Raw genomic sequence first — 26,417 nt, 5'->3', positions numbered from 1 at the left:
TGTCATTAAAAAGAATTTATGGCGGTACAGTTAGGCGCGATCAGCGGTTTCCTCTACAACCGACAACGGAAGATACAAACGTATCGATATTTCTTCAATGATATTCTCTCGAAAATATAATATCGTGAAAAATCTCTTTACCACGACATGTAAATTTCGTGAAAAAAATTTTACCGAGTCGCTGAAAACGATGAAAAGATCGTTTAAATCATATTTTTTTCATTTTATAGCCAAAAATGTCACGATAAAATGAAATTCCTTTTGTGGCGATAACACATATCCAATGTACAGTTGCAAGAGGGAACGCTTACTCGCCCCAGTCTCCATTAGGAAATTTCTCAGAGCGTATTTCCGTTAGCAGATTATGCGTTTCAGCGAAAGATGATGAATAACCATCTTTAAGCTCGTAAAAGTCTCTCGCTAGTGCCGCGGTGATTTCACGATTTGACACATTCCTGAAACGCTTCACTTCCGAATAGCCTTCCTCTTTTCTTTTTGTTTGAAATGGAATGGGGAAAAATGTCGGAAAAGCCAAACAATTAGTGGCGAACGTCGGAGAATGCGGAGTACACGTGAACAAATGAATAGAGAAGAGTCGGAATCTCGCAATAATGAAACGCAGCGCACAATTTGCAACTAACGGCGCTTAGCCTCGATTTAATGGAGCACTTTTGTTATATAGAGAAAGTGCAGCTTTATAAGAATATAATATAACAGTAACAACTTCCTCCTCGTGGAAATAAGTAGCGGAAAGACAGAGAAAGACCAAGAGTTCAAGTAATCGAGGAAAAGCCTCTGTCGAAGTTCGTTTGCACACAAAGGGGAAGAAAAAAAAATCGCGTGGCAACGTGTGTGTCGCCGCGCTCTCTTCCGGTTCACCTACGCGGATCATTATCGCGGACGAGAAAAGGACGTGGAAGGAAGGAAGGAAACCGAGCGGTAGGGAGAGGGGAAAAGCTGTGAAGGTTACGAGGAAACGTGCGTTGCACGTTCCTCTACTTTCTCCACCGGCGCGCGAGATCGGGAATCGTGCCGCTGTATTGTAGTATTTCCAAAATACCGCGACGCCATACATACACACACACAAAGGGATGACGTAAGCGCCCGTGATTGCATCTCCGTTTCTATCCCTCCCATCTACTCACCCCCGTGCCGCCCACCGCCCCGAACTGTCTTCGTGCTATCGATTCCAGCAGCATCGGTGTGCTCGAGGTGCTTTGGGGGACCCGAATTAATTCGTCAGGGTCAGTGCTGGTTTACGAGATAAATCGGGCGGCCGATAGCTCGAGGAAGAAGAGCGGTTCATCTTCGACTGAAGATCGTTCCCGATTTCGAGAAGGAAGTATTTCCCGAAAAGAGAGGAAGAATTAAAGAAGAAGCTTCGTACAACTAAAAAAAAAAAAGATGTTGCAACTACAGCAAAAATTGTCTTGCGTGCAAGATGAATGGATTGATAAATATTGTGACACGCATGTTTTGCACTCAATCGATCTTATTGTTAGTAGAATCAGAATTTACATTCTGTATGTGGCCGTCGAAATTCTAGCAGATACGAAAATTAGCGATAATTTTTTGCGACATCGAGAAATCTACATCAACGAAACTTTTTTTATGATCCGATCGACGTTTAGCGCCGTGAGTGATTTTACACTGTTTACCGTCTCTCGTCCGATTATTTTCAAAGTATCAGACGTAGTATCTCTCTCGATACTAATCTACGGTATACGATACCCGGCAAGTGACACAATGTCCACTAATAGATTTAAGTGGCGAGACCCAGATCTCTCTTCTCTCTATCGAGCCGCGGCCGATCGGCGGCGTTCGATTAGCGGCGCAATTTCCGTTATCAATTGGTAAAATTGACACGCGGTCCAAGGTATGCACGTATCAGTCATCGATGTGTGTCGTACACCTTCTTGTGAATCACGATACAAGACGCGTTCCGTGTTTAACCGCTAGCTGCTGCTGCTGCTGCTGCTCGCGAGTAGCACATGTACAAGACGGGCGTGCCTCGGCGTATCTCTACGAGAGGAAAAGAGAAGGGGAATCTCCTTTAGAGAGAACAAAGAGAGGAGATTCATCATACACGCTCACTAAAATATTATAAATATGTATTATTACGATTTTTACATAAATTTATTGTACTCTGATTTGAAAAAAAAAACAATTACACTCGAAGAAACGAAATAAATCGCAAAATTAATTGCAATCAGCTGAACGTTTTTTTATGCTAACGGTAAGAGAAATAAGAACGACTCTGCGCTGAGCTAAAAGAAAGACAAACACTCGTCAAGTAAAAAAAAAAATAATTGAAACCGAAACGATCACAATGATTAAAATTAATTGAGGACTCGTTACGTTGCAGATTCCTGTTTTTCGCGCTTGTTGAGCCAAGAAAGATTTTTGATCAACTTTTGTCGAGATGATGATCGAGAAAAACGGAATGAAGTGAAGGAAATGTACCGATACACCATATGGATTTCGGCATCGAGCGTATAGAGTCCATAACGGGGAACGAGTAACGAAAACTATGGCGCGCGGAATGCGCGAATGAATTATTAATAGAGAGAGAGAAAGAAAGAGAGAGACCGATGGCGCAGGGTACGTCATTGGCAAGCAAAGAGCGAATCGATTTTATGCGCACGTAACGCGAACACACACGTAAGAATCCTTCTGGGAAGATGAGCGCGTGCGACGTGCGTATAATCCATTTACGGCTTTACAAACGTTCGCGATTCCTACGATTCTTATCCCCGTGTCGCGCCCGTTCACGAAAATCGAGAGAGACGCGTGGCATCGCGGGCTCCTCTCGTTTCGCGCACTCCCTTTCCTTTCAAATTCGAAATAAAAATAAATATTTAATCCAGATCATTAACCTCCGTAATGTTTTTGCAACCACAATATACTCCCAGTTTTCATCATAATAGTAATAATTAAAAGAAAAAAAAACAGAGAAAGCAGACCGCTAGAAACTTTTTGCAACGGCGGGGTATTGTCACGCAAGCGAAGCATATCCTGATATCTAGCGTTGGTAATGGACAATTTTTTTTTCTTCTAAAACACAGCATACGTCTTTTCTGTTTCTCTCTGCCGGGATGCGAGTCGGCCGCAAAGCCCCGGCGTTGTCGCCGCCGTCGTGACCGTCGGTCGGGGATTTCACGGGAAAGGAAGCAAAAGAACGTACGCGCTCCTTCACGGGCAAGGTGCGCGAGGGGCAGCAGGACGGGTGGAGGTGAGCGACGTTACGCGCGAAGGGGGGCAGGAAAGGTGCGCGCAGAAAGAACCACCAGAGCCGAGAGCAAGAGGGAGGAAGGAGGGGAGGAACCGCGGGGGACGGGGGACGTCGCCCGCGGCTAGCAACCGAAAAGGCAAAACTCTCGGCGAGCGCGAACTGGTTTTCGGGGATATCGCGGTTACAGGTTTCGTCGTCAAACAACAGAGAGACGAAGGCGATGACGACGACGACGGCGGCGACGGCGGCGGCACAGGTAATTCGCGCGGGAGAAGAAACGAAAATATTCTTTTCCAAAAATGTATCTGTCTGAAGGGCAGAGAGGAGAGAACGGCCGTTTTGCCGGGAGAATGCCGATTTTACGGTCACGTACGATGAAATTCAATAAGAGCGAATTCCTCCGGGCCTATTAGGCCGAAGCAGGTAGACCGGAGGAATCGTTCGGATCTCACGACACAGAAACGTTGGTACGTATTATTAATTGTGGAATACAGAAAACAAGGTCTTCAAACAATGCACCTGTAGCGGCACGAAGGCAATAACTTTCCCTTGTACATGCTCTAATCGTAACAACCTTGTTTAACTTTGAGGTCGCAAGATAAAAGACATAAACCTGCTGCAAGAAGCAAGATGAAGCCCGACAGATAGATAGAACAGCTGTTAAAAAGAGAAGCGGAAGAATCCGAGAGGATGCGGTTAATTAAAGGAGAGGTAGGCGATCAAAAAAATTTCACTTATCTTTCACAAGGATGAGAGATACTTAACTGTACAGTCATCAGAATTACAATAAGTTCACCTAGAGTGAATTAGAAGGCTCGATGGATGAATGGATACATAGATGATGCGTTTAATCAGCGAGTCAGTGTAGAAGGGTGGAAAGCACGCAAGGGCTGGTATTTATTGTAAAAAAAATCGATACCGTTAAGTCCGTGAAATTACGAGTTTGCTCAAGGCAAAATAAAGATCTCTGAACGAATAGATGCCGGATAAACTGCTGATAGATAAACGATACATGGGGGAGAGGGTAGAAACTAGTACACTTTAATAAGTACTACCTCATCTCAATTAACATTGAATTTTTAATTAAAATAAACAAATATAATGCCACGTTATATTAAATTGATAATCAATAATATATAGAAATTGATTATTAATTTAATAATATGACATTATATTTTCAGCATAAATTTAAAAAACTGAATAAGCGCGTTTTAACAGCAAAAAACGTATAAAATTCACGCGAATTGTCTGGCGTAAAATCTCATCTGATAACAAAAAGTGTCAATATTTATCTATCTATCTATTCTGTCGAAACCAGTGGTTCATTAGGTGCGATGGGAGAGAGATACGCTCGGTCAACCTGTTAGCTAATTGCTAAGTGAAACCGAGACGTGCGAGAGACTCCCATGATTCCCGATTCTCGAGAGATGATCGCGCGACAATCACGTGAACACATCGAAGATAACGATAAGGAGTCGTTTGACAAATATAAATAACAGATGAGATAATACCACGACGCAGATTGGATCTCGCGCGGCCCCGTCAAAGTTGTCAGTGATTTGACGGCTAATGAAAAGTCACTAGGAAAAATGTTTTGATTGAGAGAAATGTAACCAAACAAATTTACTTGGTTAGCCGTGTTTGCTGTTGTTTTTATACAACTATTTAGATATAATTATCCAGGAGAAATAATTTATATATCTTTTATATTTTTATAGTTTTACTTGCATTATAAATATATATTATATATTATAAAATATATATTATCTCTCTGTTTTGTCATTTCAGACAAAAGTATTAGATTGTTCAAATTCAGTTTATGTAAACCATTTTTTTTAATGACAGATTACATACCTAGTTAAAAAAATAGCGTAATTTAAAAATTGTCCCCCCCAAAAAACAAAGGGAGTTGAAAAATGTTTACAAAGAATTTTTTCAATCGTTTTATATAATGCAAGTTACAATCCATCTATTTTCTACTTTGATTTTTATTTGCATATTAATTCAAATCACAAAAAAGATTTTTTATCAGATTAAATTATTTAAAGAACTCTTGTTTTTACAAAAGCTAAAAACTAAAGATTTATAAATAAAAATACAAATTGTTTTTATATCTTAAATTTGTTTTGCTCAACAAATATCAGCTTAAAATTATTTAGATTAAATAATGTATAATTTTATATTTTATCTGGATAAATTATTTTTATTTTATCTAGGATGATATATTCATATGTATTTTATCTTATATTTATCTAAATAATTTTAAGTTATCTAAGCGCAATATTACTAGCGCAAATATTTCTTTTTTTTACATTTCATACAAGTAATACAATATTTTGTTGAATATTTTGTAACAAAATATTCAACTGACTCAACTAAACGGCTTCTGTTGTAGGCACTAAATCTTTTTTTCCTAGCGCAGTAAAAAATCATTAATTAAATAAAGGACAAAAGAGAGAAAAAAATCTGGAAGCACAACGCGCAAGAGCACGCCGCGAATAACAACCATATGAAACTTGAAGGATCAGCTACAGAGATGAATCACATTTCTCCGCTGGACGTTTAAAGAGTCGCATTCATTCCACTGACGAGATAAGAGTGACGCATCCCCGCGGCAATGAAAGGATATTGGAAGGTCCCGAATATCTTATCGGACACAGACGTGTCGCATAAATCACAACGACGTGGAACAGCGATTCGGTTCTCGCAGGATGGATAAGACGAAAAGTAAATAACGACTCCAATTTCGAGTGAATTGCAGCGGATGCGGCTCTTGCCCGGGGACTCCCCGGACGTCCGGCGACGACGACGTGGACATTCATCACGAGCCGCCGATTCAGTCGTCGCGAGGTGACGCGCAATTTTCTTCGAGGAAAAAAAAAAGGCGACCGCGCTACTACCGAGCAAGAGTCGCACGTCACGAACCCGACGTCGCGTCGCGTCGTGTCGACGCTCGCTCGCCTGTTCGCTCGTCCGCGCGAATACGACGGCAATTCCAATCCCACAGACGCGCACGTTTCAGCACTCTCTCGAGTGAACGGGACGGGGGGCAGGAGAGAGAAAGAGAGAAGAAAAGGGGGAAAAAATGCATGCGCGAGCGAACAACGGCTGTTGTTTACGCACGACGACGAAGCCAGCCAGCAGCGCATGAGGGAATTTCGCGAGAGGATGAATGGGACGGTCGGCCATCGGCGTGAACGGGTCTGGCCTCTCGGGTCGTGTCGGTAGGTATGCGGCCGCAACGAACGAAGGAGAGAAACGTCACGCGGGGCGCACGTCGTCGGCGGCTACCTGAGGCCAGGTCAGATGCTACCGTGCGGACGACGACATGCTGCTCGCTGGCCGTAAACACGACAGGGAATGGCAGCTGCTGGACGGACGTGCGTGTGCGTACGAATGTGCATACGCGATCACGGGACCGACACATGGGACGGGAAGAGCGATAGACCCGTTTTCGAAATCTACCCCTCGAGGGATCTCCGTAAGGTAGAAACGAGCGAGATCTCGGAAACGAGACGACGAGCGAGGCGCCCGTGGCGCGGCGCGGCGCGAGGGAGAGGAACGACAAGGACGAACGTACGCGACGGCGATAGAGAGAGAGCGAGAAAGAGAGAAAGAGAAAGAGGAACGAGCGACTTACCCAGAGCTCCGTGCCCCAGCTCATGTTTGCTGGGCCGGATAAACCAGCGGGCGCGACGGCGAATAATTATCCTCGCGGCACTTCACATGTAGCGGCGACTCGCCTGGTGGTGTGTGTCGCGCGACTCGTCTCACTTCGTGCACACTACTTCGCGGCCACCCGTGCGTACACCACGATCGTCGTCGACGACGGACGACGACGAGGGGCGGAAGAAGAGAGAAGAACGAAGGAGAAACACACACGGGGATCACGCGCGCGCGTTCTTCAAAGATTCGCCACTGCACACCACGCGCGCACACACGATCACACAGCCATGTCCAACATGTCGCCCTCGTAACCACCGACTACCCGCCACCGCCTGCCGACACCTTCCTGCCTGCCTACCTCCGTCGCTACCGTCGCCGCCGGGACTGACTGACCGCACCGCCGCCGCCGTCGTCATCGAAAAACCGCCCACAAGAATTCCGGCGTGGTGCCCTCTGTCGGCAGGCCAACGACGACCGAGTGCACATGCGCCAAACATGGGCGAGGCGCGAAATTTGAATGGAACTAAATGAACGGAACACTCGACTCGTCGCGTATAACGCGAATGACGTGTTATTGAGCGTTAATCGAAAGCGTCATTAGTGACAACTGCTTGTCTAGAACGCGATAAGTCACGCGGCGTGACATATTTGCACGTACTCTGATTGTTTTAAACATGCAAATTGTTAATTAACTGCGATAATCGAGACTGAAATTGTCAAAATCCATTTTAAAGAAAATGTAGTAGAGACATTTAAAGTTCATGAAAAATTTACTTAGTTTCATTCATGATAACGTTATCGTTTCAATCAGACATTTGAGCTACTGTAGAGAATTAAGTTATCTATTTCTATATATATATCGTTTTTCTTAACAGTATCTTACTTAAACAATACTAATCAGAACGTATATATTTTTTATTTGTTAAGTTATCTAATGTAATCTAAAAATTATAACGATTTGCTCTCATAATATGTATTAAAAATTATATTGATAATTTATATTATATATATTGATAATTTATATTATATTATATATATATATATACGTGTAAAACATAATAGTTATTTTATATACAATAAACTAAAAATTTAAATTTAAAATATCACATATGTAATACATCAAATATACATAAAAAATATATAATAAGATAATGTATTAATTTCGACGAAATACAAAGTAGATAGTTGATTACTAAATTATATATCCTATATAACATAAAAAAGATAAATTTAATATAATGACAGAATAATTTGGTTTTTATTTTTTAAATTCTGTCAAATCTCTTTCAAGGAAAACGCAAAATTAAATAATAAATCCATAATAATAAAATAATAATATTATACATCATATACAGACTTGTGATAGATCGAGCTTTGTAATTGTTGGAAAAATTAAATTATACGACTGCAACTAGAGACTTACAGTTGGCAAAGCAACTGTTTATGCAGTCAGTTTGCATTAAAAAAAAAACCGATGACGTTCGCCTGCATTTGCCGAGACGCATTTGTTGAACAAACATGAATTATCTATAATCATCGATCTCGCTCGTAGCCGTGCTACGCACAAAATGGCGCTGGATGACTCGAGTGAAGTATCAAAGGTCGTTTACTTATGCGACAAATAATTTAATTTTTCGTTCCGACGGGCTTGATTAGCCGATTGTGTTTCTCTCGCTCGCCAACCGTATGCAGTCTTCGTCGTGACACATTCTGTCCCGAGTGGATTCTTCGACGGAGAGGGAGACATGAGTGCCCACAATGGAGGTTGTGAATATTTACTGTCCCGAGATAACTGCCATTCACCGCTAAATTTTTGTTGATACGATTTTTCGTTGATACAAAACATCATATTACGTGTAGTCGTATATACGCTTATCTCGAGGATTACTGACAATTGCAACTGATTTTTTACGACGCAAAGATCGGAGATGTAACCTAAGAATGTGTCAAGTGTCATTAGTTTGTAGACTGAAGTTTTACTGAGGTTTATCTTTTTTTTTTTCTTTTAAAGAAAAAGGAGGGAGAGAGAGAAAAAGAGTGAAAGGAGTTATTGCGTTATACATTACGTAAATTATATAAGTTGTACATAGTATGAATTTTTATGATATTATTGATACAGTATAGTTATTTTCTGAATGGAATGGAATTTTTGTTAGAAGTATTTTTTTAATCTACCGTACAAGATATTTTTTATTTCTGAGAATAGATTAGAATTAATATAACTAAGTCTAATCTGATTTTGATAGTTAAAACAAGAATTCTTTTTTGGAAGAGAACTTAAATAACGTAATAAGAACTTGGTATAGATTTTGACATTTTTTATTCTATTTATTTAAGAAATAATTATAGTAGATAAAGAAAATATATCTCATACTGTTATTTAAGCAAATAATATATATCATGTGAGATGTATCAATAATAGAATTTGTTAATTGCAGGTGATAGAATTATTTAATAAGTTCAATGAGAGCCTGGGATCATACATATTCTCGAGATGGATTGGGACATTCATAGAGGAATATCAAACATCAAGAACGATATTTGTTATTGCCACGCTTTTACTCCTCATTTTCTTAATTGCATCTATCTTTGTGGTACGCAAATGGAAGAACAAAGAATTCCTACCAGAAGTGAAGGAGTTTGTTGGCGTAGGGACTGGCAAGCCAAGGTTCAGGAAGAGAGACAAGGTTCTTTTTTATGGCAGAAAGATGTTGCGCAAAGTAAAGTCTATTGGTGGTCAGGTACACGCTACTGGACAAGGGAAGAAAAGAAAAGCGGTCATGAGATTTGCTCGCCGATTGTTGCAACTTAAGAAGGATACTGTTCCACAACAGCTTAAAGTACGCTTTGCAATTAACCAAAAATTATTTTTTTTAATTACATGTTTAACGAAATTATTTAATTTCAAGGTATTGGAACCACCGGCTGAATATCTGGAGGAAGATTTAGGGCCTGGCGAAAGAGTACCACCAGATGCCCTGTATATATTACAAAGTATTAGAGTTTTTGGCCACTTTGAGAAACCTGTATTTCTGAAATTATGCAAGCACACAGAAATCATGAATTTACCTGCTGGCAGCACATTGTTTAAAATCGGAGACCCCGATGAAAATTTATTCATAGTACAACAGGGTTTAGTAAATGTATATATCACTGGATCTGATGGCTCTCAAATTTCATTGAAAGTAGTAAAAACAGGCGAGTCAGTTACCAGTCTTCTTAGCTTTACTGATGTACTTACTGGGCATACAAGTACATACAAAACTGTATCGGCAAGAGCTGTAGAAGATTCTGTTGTAGTCAAATTACCAATGAGCGCGTTCCAAGAAGTAAGTTATGCATTTGCAATCATTCTATCTTACGGTCTCTTTCAAAATTCTACTTTACATTGTGTAAAACGAAATTGATGTTTTATGCATAATATAATTTCAGGTATTTCAAGATTATCCTGATGCCTTTGTTCGAGTTATCCAGGTCATTATGGTACGCTTGCAGAGAGTTACCTTCACCGCTTTGCATCAATATCTTGGTCTTTCCGCGGAATTAGTCAATCAAGGCTCGCACAAGAAGAAGCAAAGTCCATTCTCTGGTTCGCCGGTACGATCAAGAACCAAAGAAAATTTTGCTTTGCAGAACATGGAAAGTGTATCTAGTACATTACCAATCGGCACATTGGAAATGCACGATACGAGCGAAGTTTTTCATCGTGACGTAGCCAATTCAAGCATTTCTCAGCCTGTGCCCATAATAAATCGACGAAAAGAGTAAGAAATTTTCTAACTTTAATATATTATATTTCTATAATTAATATATTAAATATAGATTAAGCAAGTTAAAAATAATTGATAAACTAATTTTTTGGGATTACTTCATTTTGCAGAGCGAAAAATAGTTTTGATTGGAAGAATCAAAACATTAACTTGCAAATAGGGTGTCAAAGTTCGGCAGAGATGGTACCAGAATGTGACTCTCACTGGGCAACACCATCGGCTCAGTTTCAATCTCAGTCCACACACACATCACATCCGGAAGTTTCTCATTCGGGAAGTACTTATTCCAGAAAAAAGAGCCAGGTTAACGAGCCGACGCAGCAACAACAACAGATGGACGAAGCACAACTTGTACAGATAGCCACTGATGCGTTTGTTCGTGAACTTGGTATAGAAGATGAGACGGTGCTCAAAGATAAAGTGCAAATCAGGGAAGTACCGGCTGGTACTTATTTGATGAAAGAAGAATCTCATAAGGTTTTTTATTTTACATTTATCAAATTATGTATACAAGTTATATATACACTAACTTAAAATTAAGTTAATAATTATAAAAATAATTTAGTTACAGTTAATTAAAACTAAAGTTAATTTAGATAAGTTAGTTACATTTAGTTAAAGATGAACAAAAAACTCACTTAAAAGTTACGTTAAGATTGTATTAAGTTAAATTAAAAGTTAATACATTTTTAATAAATGTTTTTTTACACATTAAGTTAGAAAATTTTAATTTTTTAAAAATAATTATTCTATTATTCTATTATGATATAGATTATCAAATAAATTTAATATTTTATTTGCAAATTAAGTCTATGAAACAATAAAGAAATTTTTTAGGAGTTATATTTCTTTACTTTTTTACACAGATAAATTTTTAACTTAGAAAAAGTTACTAAATTAAAGTTTATGTGTTTGAAAAATAACTAGATAGAGTTTAAAATTAACTAAATTAAAAGTTATTAACTTTATTATTTAACTTTTTAATTAGTTATTTTACTCAATCCTGAGATTTTTAAATATATGTATAAGTATTATCAAAATTTAATTCCGTTATAGGATGTTGCACTTGTATACGTGCTTTCTGGCTCCCTGATAGTAAGTCAACGCGTATCGGAAGGTCGAGACGCGAGTCAGGAAGTGCATATGTTTAGTGCTCATCAGGGTGAAATTGTTGGTGGTTTAGCAGTGCTAACTGGCGAACCATCCTTTTACACCATCAGAGCGAAGCACGCCAGTCGCATTGCGTTACTCAGCAAATTGACATTCTTTGCTATCATGCGAGAACAACCTACAGTTGTGTTGCACGTGGCACATACCGTCGTTCGTAGATTAAGCCCTTTTGTAAGACAGGTAGGAATCTCTAAAAAAGAAATTTCTATTAATAGAATTTCCAAATTAAAAGAGTTACGTTCTAAATACATTACTTTTTAATAGGTGGACTTCGCGCTTGACTGGTTATTTCTTGAAAGTGGACGTGCCGTTTACAGGCAGGGGGATGAATCAGATTCAACATTCATTGTGTTAAGTGGACGATTACGATCGGTGATCACTTACAAAAACGGCAAGAAAGAACCGGTAGCAGAGTATGGAAAAGGTGACTTGGTGGGAATTGTAGAAATGGTCACGCAAACTCCGAGATCGACGACGGTCATGGCAGTCCGAGATTCTGAACTGGCAAAGCTACCGGAAGGTTTATTCAATGTGATAAAATTGAGATATCCAATTGTTGTAACGAGATTAATAAATTTACTCGGCCATCGCATACTCGGTACTTGGCAGCAGGCACACACGAAAAACGGCAACAATGATACTCAGTAAATATCAAACATTATTGACGTATTAAACAGTTTATTAAATTATTGTTACTATTATTACAAAACAATGTTTTATGTTTAAAGTGTAATGCAAAATTTATTAATTTTAAAAAATCACTTTTACAGACGAGCCGCAGCAACAGTTGACGCTAGACCTGCACAAGTAAATTTTTCGACTGTTGCCATAGTACCGGTGTCAGATGATGTACCACTAACTGCTTTTACTTATGAATTATACCACTCTTTATGTGCCATTGGACCCTGTCTTCGTCTAACATCGGATGTCGTAAGAAAGGTATTTTCTGACTGTTGTACATCTTGATCATACTAATACTATTTATCTTGATATATAATCTAATACTGATTGTGTTATATGTATATGCACTATTTTTTAATTTTCTTTATTATTTATGATTTTTTATTTGCTCATTTTTTACTTACCATTTCTCAATAAAAAGAATATATCAAATATTGAAAATAAATTAATTTCGAAATCAATTAGTAATGTATTAATCGTCAACTTCATTGTTTTAGACTTTAGGAACAACTATCATGGAGCCTGCAAACGAGTACCGATTAACTTCTTGGCTTGCACAGCAGGAAGATCAACACAGAATTTCTCTATATCAATGTGATTCGAGTTACACACTGTGGACTCAGCGATGCGTGAGACAGGCTGATTGCATTCTTATCGTGGGTCTGGGCGATCGACCGCCATCGATTGGCCGAACAGAACGTGAAATAGAACGACTAGTAATGCGAACGCAAAAGGAATTAGTGCTGTTACACAAGGAACAGAATGGTCAACGACCCACAAACACCGTTCAATGGTTAAACATGAGATCGTGGGTATCCAGCCACCATCATATTCAATGTCCAAAACGGATGTTTACCAGGAGATCACAATACAGAATTGTAAGCAATAGTTAAACAAGAAATCTATTCGTCTATCGTATACTTTATTCTATATTTGTTATTGGTGAAAAAAAATTTATTCGCGAATTCGTGAAAAAAAATTACTGTAGTCTAATCTAAAATGTTGCGTTGCACAGAACGAATTATACTCCAAAGTGCTAATGTCCGAGCCGAACGTGCACAGTGATTTCAGTAGACTAGCACGATGGTTGACTGGTACCTCGGTCGGTCTCGTCTTAGGTGGAGGTGGTGCAAGAGGTGCTGCTCACGTTGGCATGCTCAAAGCAATCGTCGAGGCGGGTATACCCATAGATATGGTTGGTGGTGTCAGCATTGGTGCCTTCATGGGCGCACTGTGGTGCATGGAGAAGAACATAACCACTACCACACAAAAGGCTAGAGAGTGGTCTAAGGTAAGACAGCAGACACAGATTCCGCGATTTCACCATCGTACTCTGGAATCTTTTATCACTAACGTACATATAATATACATATTTGTAAAATTTTAACTCGTGTACCTTCCGAAACCCGGCATCTGAAATGTACACGAATTTTATGTAAATTTATTTCTCTCTTGTTTTAATAAATAAATGCTTTGATATTCTTCGTCAAATCGAGAAATGTATGTAAAAATATATTACATACTGTGTTTATTCGTCGGCAGAAAATGACGCAATGGTGGCGGCAGATTATGGACTTGACTTATCCGATGACTTCGATGTTCTCCGGTAAAGATTTTAATAAGACGATACAGCAGACTTTCGGCGATACATACATAGAAGACTTGTGGCTTCCATATTTTACTATAACCACGGACATCACGGACTCTTGTATGCGCACGCATAGACACGGTCTGTACAAATACAGTACCTTGCATTTCTCCATTCTAAATTGACAAAGCTTCTAGTTTAATTTAATATATTTCATATATTTGTTTATCGTTTTTTAAATATAAAATTATATAATAAAATGTAAATTTGTATAACAAAATTCGATAAATTTTTTGACGATTTTAATGACATAAGTTTAATGCAGTAAAACTTTTCACATATATGTATAATTAGAAGCTTTGATATGCCATAAAAAATATCTGCAACATATCCAGAGTGAATCAAAAAGTAAATACATGAGATGTATGTTTCACTTTGTAGATAATATCTATAAAGTGACAACTATATTTGTCCTGACAAAGTTTTGAATGTCTATTAAAAATGGGAACATATGAGAAATCATTCTTTCTTGATTCACACAGCTTTGACATGGCATGTAGACTTTTTTGTTTTAGATATGCACTTTAAGCATGAAGTTTTAGTAGCTTTAATGAGCGGGAGTGAGCTTTCCGGATAATCATTGTTGACGTACTCTCCGTTTAATGCCGTTTTTAAAGAAAAACCTGAACGAGACATTATTTTTCACTTAATTTTATAAAAATTGTATATTGATGTGCATATACTTCCTGTATTCTTATTATTAAATTACGATATGGAAGAAAATGCGATGTCGTTCAATCTATTTAAGGGGATGCTGGAGTCGTCTGTTCTACCGATTAAACGCGATTTTTTTCGGATAAGGTTGTCTTTTTATTGATTGCACAGAATTAAAGTATAGACAATAACGAAGTGAGGTTGCTACAATTTCATATGATAAACGAAAAAAATGGGAAAATTACAGTTCAGTTATCGACTCCTGCGGTCGACTCGTGAAAACATTTGTTGCGTGTAAAAGTTTTAGACTTTGTACGTATAAGACAAGTAGATACCGGAATCGGCATTACAAGAAAGAACAAGGCAGTGCTTTCAGAAACAAGCTAGGAGTTTTAGTATAAGAGAAAAATTTGTCTGAAAATTTCATATGTATGTGTGTGTGCGGAATCGGATATAAGTTAGAAAAAGAGCACTCTGAAAAACATTTTGTTTATACTTGGTTATTCTCTATTTATAAAATCCACTTTATATGATAATATTAATATGTGTATTTTAATTCTTTGGAAAAGAATTAATTTGGAAAAGAATTTCCAAATCTATAAAAGAAATACATACAAAATCTCATTAATAATGTGCACGAAGGATTCTATATTATTGACCTCAATAGAGGTTCGAGGGCAGTCCAACATAAAACTACCAATTAAAAAATTTATACGCGCCAAGCACAATATTTACTATTAGTTCTTTCTCTGTTCTAAACACAAAAAAAAGATTAATTATCCAATGTAAAATAATGTTTAAATAAATGTCTAACCTCCGAGGACATCTCGGTAATATCATTGAAATACCGTAATGTTATTAAAAAATTTTTAATTGAATCATCAGTATTGACGATAGTTTGTCAATTAATTTTGATTAATGATTGGTCTTTCTCGTTACATACGCATATACACACATTCGCACATATGCACAAAGAAATTGATACAGTTAATATAACTTAAGAATACAGGAAGTACTTCGGGTAAATGTGTACGGGTAAATGCAAGATATTAAAGAGAATGATTCGTCGTCTTTAGGATCGCTGTGGCGGTACATTCGGGCCTCGATGTCGTTGTCTGGTTATATGCCACCCATGTGTGATCCCGTTGATGGCCACCTCCTGCTCGACGGCGGGTACGTCAATAACCTTCCAGGTAATCCAGATCGCACTGATAAACGATTGCACTTTTTGCACGGTCAATGTAGAATCTAAAGAAAAAAAAAACACCTTAACGTTAATAGTGATGTCAAGATAATATGAAATTAATTTAGGAAACACCACTATTTACGCACTTTTTATCCTATAACTATAGGTAAATTTATTTATATTAACAATTTTACAAATGCATATAAATCATATAATTTGGCAATTCATTTAATAAAAATTATATTTGTATTTATTTTGCAATAAAATATTAGATCTTTGAAATTTAACACACCCCTAATCATCTAATTTAGTAGTTGAATTCAATATCATTTCATATTTACCTTGGCACGACGTTGATTAAAGATTTATTTGCAAGTGTTACTGAAGTAAAAGTATGAAGTCATATAAAACATTAAGCTCACTCCCGTTGATGAAAGATGCAAGTTATCGAATTCTGAATAGTTAAGTCCACTCAGGTTTACTATGGAGATATATTCGCGGCAGTATGACTATTGCGGGGGTCTTTCCTCCGATTTGCGATCCCCTTGATGGGCATCTTTTGGTCGACGGGTGTTATGTTAATAACGTGCCAGGTATTCATCTTTTCTATCGTTTATGTTTAGTCTTGGTTATAATTTTTCAATATGTCTCTTGATTTTTGAATACAGTAAGCATACTCTTGAAATTTTTTAGGAAAAATAGCATAGTATAAAATAAATCTATAGGAATATAAATAATATAAATAATATCTGAAAAACAGTAAAAATTTAATTCCATGAACAATAATATACAATACTATATTATAGAATAAATTCCATATTTCCTTTTATGTATTAGACCTTTTGTAAAGTAAAGGTAGTGAATTGATGTTAACGTTCTCGATTCATGCATTCTCCACATTTTTCCGTTCAAGCTGATGAAATGGTACGGCAAGGAGCACATCATATTCTGGCCATCGACGTCGGCTCACAAGATGACACAGATTTGACAAATTACGGGGACTCGTTGTCCGGTTGGTGGTTATTGTGGAAACGATGGAATCCATTTGCCACACCTGTGAAGGTGCCAAATTTACCAGATATTCAATCTAGACTAGCGTACGTAAGTTGCGTGCGTCAGTTAGAGGAAGTGAAGACCTCCGATTATTGCGAGTACATCAGACCGCCAATTGACAAGTACAAGACTCTCCAGTTCGCCAATTTCGACGAGATTAAGGACGTAGGATACCAACACGGTAAAGAATTTGTGTTAATATTTATCTTAAATCCATTGTAAAGAACTGTAATTAATGATATAATAGAAACTATCAAGTGCATATTATAATATTAATCTTATTAATAAGTAATGAAACATTTTGTCTACACATTTGAACACACCCGTAAAACTGAAACGAATCATTTTCTTCAGGGAAAACATATTTCGAGGGTCAATCGAAAGCCGGAGTTCTGCCTCGATTCAACGCGGATCGAGAAAATGCGAGAGCTATGCGAGCGAAACATCAAGCGACTAATCAACAGACACCCTCGTCATATACTTTCACCGATCTTGCGCAGATGGTGTGTAAAGTTTCACGTGGTAGCCGATATTTTGACATAGATTCAGATTCGGATGAGTTAGAGGAGTACGAAGGGGACTTGGAAGAAGATGCGCAGGAAGTAGGATACGCTTCCGAACCCACTGCCGGTATTTTAGATCAGGCAAGTTATATCTTCATTTTTTGTGTATTAATCTAAAATATAAACTATAAGTATAAAAGTATTCAAAATCGATCAGGAAGAATTTTTCACTACTTTTACTTTAAAAAATTAGCTTATTTCAGTTTCAAAAGTTCTTGTATGTCAATATACATGACATAAAAAAATTCCTGAAATTGTAATTAAGTATATACCTATTATAAATATAAGTATAAAATAAAATTGAAATATTTACTTTTCATGTCATGTATTACAAAATAGGAAATATTTTTATTGAATCTTTTTATAATTGTGACTAATATATTTTTTCTTTTAGAGCCCTGAGGATAATCGTCTGAGACGAAGAACTGGCGTTTCACTTAGTCTGTCCGACACCGAGGCTGAGTCGGAACTAGACTACCATCCAAAGATTTTTTGAATACTTATTTACATTTATCCGCGATATTATATCTGCATAACTCGCTCAATAGATTCAACACACTTTTTTGCAAATATAACTCAGACGCACTGCGAGCGATTAACCTATATTGAAGTACAAAAGTAATTATTTCAATTATATAATTATGGGAACGTCGCTCTGAAATTATGCCATAAAGTGATCGGTATCACTTTAATATGATAAGTAATTAATATGATTGTTACTATTAAATATTGTATGTTAAATATAATTTTACTATTTCTAAAAAGAAATTCCTTACTGTTTCAACATCTTATCATTCTTGCACATATATGTATATTGATATTTGTTAGATTTCGTATTTCTCACAAGAATTGCTTTTTCATGACAGCTTATCATTACAGCGTCTTAACAAAGCACTTTTACAAATCGAATTTTACTCTTATTTTACATTACATTAAAAATCACTGGTCATTGTCAAATTGGGATCTAGAATAGTCAATAATGCGCCGACCAGATGTAGGGATCCCGTTACAAGTACTTCTACTTTATCTTGACTATCCGTCCGCGACGATACGTGCTTCTTAATGTCATGCAACACCTCAGCGACGCTATTCTTCGACACCGAACCCTCGCCCCACAACTCGCTGTACTTCTTACATTTCTTTTTCTGCTCATCGATTAACGCGTAGTTCGATAAATCCTCCACGCTAGTTACTCCGGCATAATTTGGAGCAAAATAAATTCTATCGAAATTCAAAGGTCTCAGCAACTTTAAAAATTCCAGGGAATTCCGGTCGCCACTGATATTGAATATCAAGCACTTACTGGAACTTTCTCGACTGACTCTCTTGAACCACGAAACGCAATTAACGATACTCTCAATCGTGTGAGCACCATCCAGAAAGAAATCCGCCACGCTGGTCCTCAGAATCTGCGTCCGACCAGGCCATTTACAGCTTGCCAATGCAGTCGTGACTTTATTTAGAGAAATTATTTGTGAAAAATCATCCTTGCCGTTTCGGATATTGTGATCACCGATGTACTTGCCGTTTGTAATAGATTGATTGTAACGCGATTTTATCCACTCGAATGCCATGCTGATTGCCAGCAAAGCATTCTGTCGCTGCACACTACTAATGTCGATACCTACCAAAGAGAAGACATCATTCCATTCACAATCTTGGATCGAAACTACATTTAAATCCCGACATCTTCTTTCCACAACTCGTTTTCGTAGAACGCGCATCGCCTGCTCCGGCTGCGGCACCGTAAAAGCTGCCGCGTGCGGTTTGAAGATTCCCGATTTCTGGTAAGCTATCTCCTCCAAGGTGTTGCCCAGCAGCGAGGTGTGCTCCAGACCCAGACTCGTCACACCCACGCAAACCGGATTCTGTAGGATATTAGTGCTATCTAATTCGCCGCCGATTCCCACCTCAATAATCGCCACGTCAACATTTGCCTCTAGGAACACGTGAAACATAAGAATTGTTAGGAACTTGAAGTACGTCGGCATGTCGGATTCGTGTTCTCGTTTCTGCTCCAGACGTCGATACACGTTCCAGAAGGAACAAGTAAAATGTGATTGACTGATGGGCTCGCTGTTCAGCCGAATGCGTTCCCGCACGGAGACCAGATGCGGCGAACTGAAGAAGCCTGTGCTGAAGCCGTGCTGTCGCAAAATCGCCTCTATAAACGCACATGTCGAACCTTTACCCTTGGTACCAGTCACATGGATTATAGACAGACTATCTAATTGATCCAAAGTAATACCAGATCTACAATAATGGATTTAAAATTACGAAAATTAATTATAATGTACTTAATACATGTTTTATGTTTTTTAATTGAGAAGAGGAAACTTAAATTTTATCTTTAATATAATGTTGAAATACTTTTAACTTCATTACCTGAGTAAATATTTTTCTGTTTCCTTCAATTTTGCAGGATCATTTGCATGTTTCTTAGCAGACTGCAAATAAGTGGCATTACTTTGTAAAGTAAGACTTAATGTCTTTATGGCATCCTAGAAAAATATATACACATACATATATGTATATGTCCTATATTTGATAAACATGATATTTATATGATTAGATTGTAATTTGGTTTTTTCTTAAAGAAAATGCTATTCTTCAATTATAATATTACTTCTCGATTAAAAATTGAAAAATAAATATACATATAAAAAATATACATATCTAAAATACTAATTTAAAAAACTGATATAAATCAAATGTAAAAAAGCCCAAAATTAAAAAATATATATTGATTTAAATAATATACAATTAAATGAATATTTTCTAACAAAACTATTTCTAACTAAATTTTATATGTGAGGCATCAATCATTTCACGTCCAATATATAAAGTGTTTTTTTTTTATTATACTGAAAATATTCGGAATTTTTCAATGAATACAGTAAATTAAGAGATAATAAAAAATTCTGAGATAATAAAGGAGACAATTACCGAATGTATTTACCTCGTAGGACCCGTTAACGTGGGCAGAACGGCCTGGAAATCCATTTTGCGTCATTCTCTTCAGCAAAGTAAACATCAAGATCCACTTATGACGCAATCGCACAAGAAACGATAAGTAATAGCGATCCTTTTTTATCGTTCTACGTGTCAAAGTTCGAGCCACGTACAACCGCGAGAAAAATAAATGCGTATTGTGGAGCTGGGAAGAGAATTGAATGATCAATATTTATGTACATGTGTGAAACGATGTTTCAAGGATCTTTGCTCAAAATGCATCGCATTTAACATTCGTTATTCAGAAATGTCAGTATTCGGCGGAATATATTTTCTAAGTAATTTCGCGACCGAATTTCTTGCAGATGATTTCACCATTTATTGCCGTGAAATCTGTGGGTTAACCTTGCCCCACTCGCTCAAAGTTTAACTCTTTACAATGCGTTCTCGGTTCGAACATCGCGTCACAGAGCGATTTAATTAAAAGCCGAATTCTGGATTACAGCGGAACAGACGCTAAAATGCAAATCGGAACGTCATTTTCTTTCAAAATCGTCGATTTAACCGTTCGACGTGAACACGCGGCAATGTGCTTTTTCCCGCCACAAGCGTAGCACGTGTTCATGTCATGTGCGGTTGTCTTATTCTGGATCGATCGCTAACCTACATAAACATTTTTATAAAAAAAGGAACGATAATCAAATTATATACAAAAATAATTAAAACAGAAAATTTAAAAATATGAAGTATAATTTAAGAGTATTTTAATTTTGTTCCAAAAATGAAAAAAATAATATAACACCAAATGTGTGAACACTCCACAGGTTGAAAATATTTTTTGTAAATTAACTATCGCATACTATGCAATTTCTTGTACCAGTAGCGATTTTGATTAAACTCTGATTAATCAGCGATTAATTCAACGAGCAGTAAATATGTGTGGAAGCAAAATTTTTCTAAACTCGAATCCTTCTGAAGTTGGGCAAAAAGCGCATTATCTCTTTGCTTCCAAAAATGACATTTCCAAAAATCCCTAGTTTTAAGAAGAGTCAGTTCACCATCTCCGATTATCTTAAACGACCGATTATTCCATCAGAATTGACCAATCGCATTTGTTAATTTTGTTTAATGACAAAAATACGGTTGGTCAATTCCAATGGACTAATCGGTCGTTTAAGATAATCGGAGAATAGCCAATCAAATATGTCAATGATACCATTGCAGTGTGAATCCTACATAATACCGGCGACACCGGCGGCGTGTGGCGTAGAATTTCCCCATGCGATGCTAGTTTGGAACCTTTTTGCAGCTAACGTGCTGCACGTGAAGTTTCCACACGGCAAAAATGATAGCTGATAGCACTTGTTTTAGCGTCTTCTTTTTTTATCTTCTAGTCGGTAACAAGAGAAAAGAAGACAAGTAGATAGTTTGCTTCGTCGACTCGATCGCTCGGCGCAGGTCGAAAGATGGAACGGGTGCTGTTCAGCGCTCTTCTTCACATGTAGTAGTACGCTGGCTGCAAGAGTACTGACAACTGGCATCAACTGGCTGAACTGGCATGTCTGCGCCCCAACTTCCCCAAGAGACAAGAGACAACGCGCGCAACAGGCGTGGGGGCTGTGGGGTTGGAGTTATGATTTTGAGACGGGCAAAAGAGCCTGATCGCGCACTTTCATAATTAATTTGAAGTACGACTTAGATTGTTGCGTGACCACGCTTATTTTTTCGGTAAGTAAACATTTAATACGTATCATTTACGCGAGATCAAATGTCCATGTCATGCCCGGTAAATGAGTAAAATAGGAGCAAATGCTTGAAATATAGAACAAATATTAATTGCGCATCAAATTTTCCCGGCACGTAGTATATAGGATTTAAGATAAGGGATGCGTGTTTTATTTAACGCTCGTAACGTTCTTGGAATCATTTCATTGTTTATTAAATATTAAACAAAGACACTCGCGAACATTGCAAGTGGAATGCGCCCAAGATAAAAAGATCGTGAAATATTAATAGTATAATAAACAGTATAATAAATGTATAAATGTATTGCGTTTACGTTACTGGGATGATAATCAACAATTTTTTAATAAACTTTCGCTTAATTTTTTTGTGCTTAATCATACATTTTCAAATTTTCTATAAAAATAGCAAGTTATTTAAATTAATTAAAAAATTATTCCTAATTAAATTACTGTTCTTCATTTTCCATGTGGCTAGACATCATAAATAAAGAATTTAATAATATTCCTTCTCTTATCTAATTGTAAATAGCTTCTTCACAATCACTTTCTTGTGTCCACATTAACGTTTTGTTATCCAAATTGATATCTTTATACTCCGAATAGAAACTTGATAAACAGGCTAATAATTTTCAGCACCATCTACTTCTTATTACATTTGTAGTAAGAGAGCACATACAATTGAAATGACTGCATTCAGGAGAAAAATAGCTTTGTGTAACCAGAACCAGAAGTACAATATGGCAGACAAGACAAATGTCTCATATAAAAAAAAAATGAAAGGACGCAAAATAATGTAAATATATATGTTCACTAATTCGTTATTATCGATGACTACACTTGATTACATTTCTATTAAATTAATATTAATATATTATTTACTATATTTTTAAAAACGTAAAAAACATTTTTGTTATCACAAGACGCTTTTTTTTTTGCTTCGAGCGCTGGAATGTTCCAACTTTATTTGCACCTGTTGTAAGATTCTTGAATATGATTGGTTCATACCTTTAGATCCGAAATGTGGTAGAAACTAAAAGTAAAAATCGATCGTATTACAAAATTTTACAACAATAAAAGCTTTTTCTGCTGAACGCAACCAATTTAATCGGCTTATACATGATTTTAATAAAATTCCGATTAACTTGATTAGCGATTAATTCAATCGGTAGAATTACTCGAAATTTCTAACTTTTTCCTCTTTCTTATATCTCTCTATATAATTATTATTCTTTTTAATAAAAATACAATTATTCCGTCTAAATGTACATTAAATACTATAAAATATACGGAGATTGCTATTAAAAACGTGATGTTTTCTGAGGATAAAATTTCCAAATTAAATAACATACTCAACAAATTAGATTTTAACGAATTTCTTTTTGTTCGATTTTTAAAATTTTGATATGCTCTTTTAACATTTATTTATTACAATTTTTTTCGATACTTTTACCAATAATTCTTTCAACTGCATTTTTATTGTTTCATATGATATCATGTAGTATATCATAATATATTAATTATAATAATATTTTATTTTAATATATACATATTAATATATCGCACAATAGTGAAGATATTCTGAAATCTTCAATTTTATTTTCAATATTAGTAATATTTACACATATCATTATTATAATTACTTTTTAATCAATTTTATCACATATAGACGGCTCATTAATTATTGCGTTGAATATCAAACAAATAAAACTGCTATTATTACTGTGCGATGTATCGGATGAGTGCACAAAGTAATTTTATACATTATGTACAAATAAAAAAACAAATACGATTATTCTTTTAAAATTTAGATTAAATCTAAAAAACATTTTACAACGTGTTTAAAATAAACATTTTTTAAACGATGTAGCGTTCAAAACATGCTTTAAACATTTATTTTAGACATAAATATTTTAAACATAATAGCCCTGATAAATCCCCATTTAATTAACTTCTTATTTATAAATTTTATGCTTATTTGTAATAGATGTAGTTCAAGCAGTTTTTAAATTACATGTATTTTTTTATAATGTAGACTTAAGTCTTCGGCACACGATACGATTTTTCATGCTACATCGTATACGAGGCGTCGTATTACGTATCCTCATTGGCTTATAATTGGTGACATAATCATCCGAGCCAATCAGGACACGTATTAAGATGATTCATATGCGATCTAGCATGAAAACTTTTTCATGTATATATGAATGCTTTTTGAAAATAAGTTAAAATACATTATAATAATGTGTATTTTAGAAGATTACCACTTATCAATTTATCAAGATGACTTCTGACATTACAAGAAATATTCAACGACAGGAAGACGAAATGGCCGTGCTTTCCAGTATCTACAATGAAAAAGAATTCTGCTATATGACAATGGAGTGTATAAAATGTTCAATTAACATTTATCCAAAATTCCTTCAGAAACTAGAGATAAAGTTCATCAGCGATTGTCCTTCCGATTCGGTTTCCAGCAACAGTTTTCTTGTTGAACATTTGCCACCAATCAAAATGTTTATAAATTTTCCCAACACGTATCCATCTACTACACCACCAAACTTCTACCTTTCCATTCTCTGGTTGACACCTTGGGAAATATCTTTCGTCTGTCAGAAATTGGATGAAATATGGAAAGAAAACCAGGGCAACGAGATCATTTATCAATGGCTAAGTTTTCTACAAGATGAAATCTATGATTTTCTAAATGTGTCAGAATCTCTAGATATTTCCTTCTTATATTTGATTTACACATCACAAGATAATGTCGCAATGCATCTGACCGAGTTGTCTGATCCCAGGGCTAAGAACGGTGCATTGTTTTCAAAGGCAGATATCAAAAAATTATTGATATTGTATGATAAGGAGCAACATAAAGCAGAATTTCATAAGAACTTTTATACTTGCTACATTTGTTTCGAGGAGCACGCAGGAAAAAATTGTGTTGAACTAGAAAATTGTGGCCACGTCTACTGCAGAGATTGTATGGAGAAGTACACACGTATCAAGATTACGGAGCATGCTATTGATTTATTGTGCCCAATGATAGACTGCAAACAAAAAATGGACGATATTGATATCAAGGCTCTCTGTCCGGATTTATTTTTTCAATATGAAGAAAACATGTTGCGAGTAGCGTTAGACACCATGGACGACGCAGTGTATTGTCCACGAATTTCTTGCCAATATCCAGTTATCCGAAACTCGGATGACGACGCACCAATCTGCCCCGCATGCAGCTACTGTTTTTGCATCTACTGCCATAAGGTAAGACGTATCTCAACATTTCAGCATACTTGTGTGTCTATATACATATATATATTTCAACAATTTTATATTATTATTTACAGTCATATCATGGACATGAACCATGCGAAATGACATCAGCCGAAATAAAAAAACTCATCGATGAATATAAAAACAGCAGTGACAAGAAGAAAAAGATGCTAGAGAAAAAATACGGCAGGCGACAAATGCAGTCGGTTGAGAAATATCTTACAATTGAGTATCTACAAGTATGTATGACAAAATACACCAGATTTAATATTATGTGGAAATTGATAATTGTATTAAATAATAAACTATCAGTTATTATATTATTCTTAATAATGATTATATGTGTGACTTTATTTAGAATAATGCGAAAAGTTGTCCAAAGTGCCGTACTCTTATTAGCAAAACTGATGGTTGTAACAAAATGACATGTACACACTGTCAATCTTATTTTTGCTGGCTGTGCAACAAACAGATATATGGGTATGATCATTTCCATAGTGCTAGTAGTCAGTGTTATGGACTTTTGTTTGACGGCATGGAGATGGACGACGTTATGGATTTTGATGCAATAGAAGCAATACAAGTAATAAATGCAATGGAGGCAATGGAAAATTTAAATATAGCAATGTAATTCGGATTTAAAGCTGAAATTATCGCAGACTTTTGTCATTTATATTTTTTGAAACGGAATCATTTTTTTAAAGAAATCAGTATTTTGAAAAAGACGGAATCATTATTAATTATTGACTATAATTTTCGACAAGTGTAATTTGCTTTTTTTGCTTTTTTTCACTCTAGCAAATATTTTCCTCATACATACAATC

The 26,417-nt window shown here is 36.4% G+C and overlaps 4 protein-coding genes across 15 annotated transcripts in view; 2 read left to right on the top strand and 2 right to left on the bottom strand.

Moving 5' to 3' along the window:
- Window positions 1-7,626, bottom strand: part of LOC105831959 (formin-binding protein 1-like) — a 36,971-nt gene extending 29,345 nt beyond the window's left edge. For 2 of the 7 annotated variants that reach the window (XM_012672487.3, XM_012672488.3), the window contains exon 1: window positions 6,873-7,626. In XM_012672487.3, the coding sequence (XP_012527941.1) occupies window positions 6,873-6,896 (24 nt within the window). In that variant the 5' untranslated portion in view covers window positions 6,897-7,626. The remainder of the gene's footprint in view (window positions 1-6,872) is intronic. The other 5 variants (XM_012672485.3, XM_012672490.3, XM_012672486.3 and 2 more) reach the window with 3 other exon arrangements.
- Window positions 7,627-8,439: 813 nt separating this feature from the next.
- Window positions 8,440-18,387, top strand: LOC105831960 (neuropathy target esterase sws). Of its 2 annotated transcripts, none has more exons than XM_012672493.3 (15): window positions 8,440-8,662; window positions 9,337-9,738; window positions 9,808-10,227; window positions 10,331-10,662; window positions 10,779-11,145; window positions 11,725-12,018; window positions 12,103-12,482; window positions 12,609-12,777; window positions 13,017-13,397; window positions 13,535-13,810; window positions 14,062-14,248; window positions 16,484-16,600; window positions 16,921-17,241; window positions 17,415-17,704; window positions 18,018-18,387. In XM_012672493.3, exons 1-15 carry the CDS (start codon window positions 8,657-8,659, stop codon window positions 18,117-18,119), a joined length of 4,044 nt encoding a protein of 1,347 aa, XP_012527947.1. In that variant the 5' UTR covers window positions 8,440-8,656; the 3' UTR covers window positions 18,120-18,387. The 2 variants fall into 2 exon arrangements, with proteins under 2 accessions (XP_012527947.1, XP_012527945.1); XM_012672491.3 differs by lacking the exon at window positions 16,484-16,600 and adding an exon at window positions 15,898-16,014 and having other exon boundaries at window positions 8,441-8,662.
- Window positions 18,388-18,417: 30 nt separating this feature from the next.
- On the bottom strand, window positions 18,418-21,910 carry LOC105831961 (folylpolyglutamate synthase, mitochondrial). 4 transcript variants are annotated; one of them, XM_036284948.1, is made up of 5 exons: window positions 21,792-21,910; window positions 20,583-20,780; window positions 20,009-20,124; window positions 18,927-19,876; window positions 18,764-18,844 (listed from the first exon to the last, which is right to left on the bottom strand). In XM_036284948.1, the coding sequence occupies exons 1-5, from the start codon at window positions 21,792-21,794 to the stop codon at window positions 18,813-18,815; spliced, it is 1,299 nt and encodes a 432-aa protein (XP_036140841.1). In that variant the 5' UTR covers window positions 21,795-21,910; the 3' UTR covers window positions 18,764-18,812. The 4 variants fall into 4 exon arrangements, with proteins under 4 accessions (XP_012527948.1, XP_036140839.1, XP_036140840.1 ...); XM_012672494.2 differs by having other exon boundaries at window positions 18,418-19,876; XM_036284946.1 differs by lacking the exon at window positions 21,792-21,910 and adding an exon at window positions 21,436-21,762 and having other exon boundaries at window positions 18,418-19,876.
- A 251-nt stretch (window positions 21,911-22,161) lies between these two features.
- On the top strand, window positions 22,162-26,385 carry LOC105831962 (E3 ubiquitin-protein ligase RNF14). 2 transcript variants are annotated; one of them, XM_012672497.3, is made up of 5 exons: window positions 22,162-22,303; window positions 22,954-23,113; window positions 24,574-25,584; window positions 25,668-25,832; window positions 25,952-26,385. In XM_012672497.3, the coding sequence occupies exons 3-5, from the start codon at window positions 24,601-24,603 to the stop codon at window positions 26,222-26,224; spliced, it is 1,422 nt and encodes a 473-aa protein (XP_012527951.1). In that variant the 5' UTR covers window positions 22,162-22,303; window positions 22,954-23,113; window positions 24,574-24,600; the 3' UTR covers window positions 26,225-26,385. The 2 variants fall into 2 exon arrangements, with proteins under 2 accessions (XP_012527951.1, XP_012527952.1); XM_012672498.3 differs by lacking the exon at window positions 22,954-23,113 and having other exon boundaries at window positions 22,167-22,303.
- Window positions 26,386-26,417: the final 32 nt, after the last annotated feature.

The sequence above is a fragment of the Monomorium pharaonis genome, chromosome 3, assembly GCF_013373865.1.
Source record: "Monomorium pharaonis isolate MP-MQ-018 chromosome 3, ASM1337386v2, whole genome shotgun sequence".
Lineage (NCBI taxonomy): Eukaryota > Metazoa > Arthropoda > Insecta > Hymenoptera > Formicidae > Monomorium > Monomorium pharaonis.
Note: the sequence above shows the minus strand (reverse complement) of the source record. Positions and strands in the feature narration are given on the sequence as shown.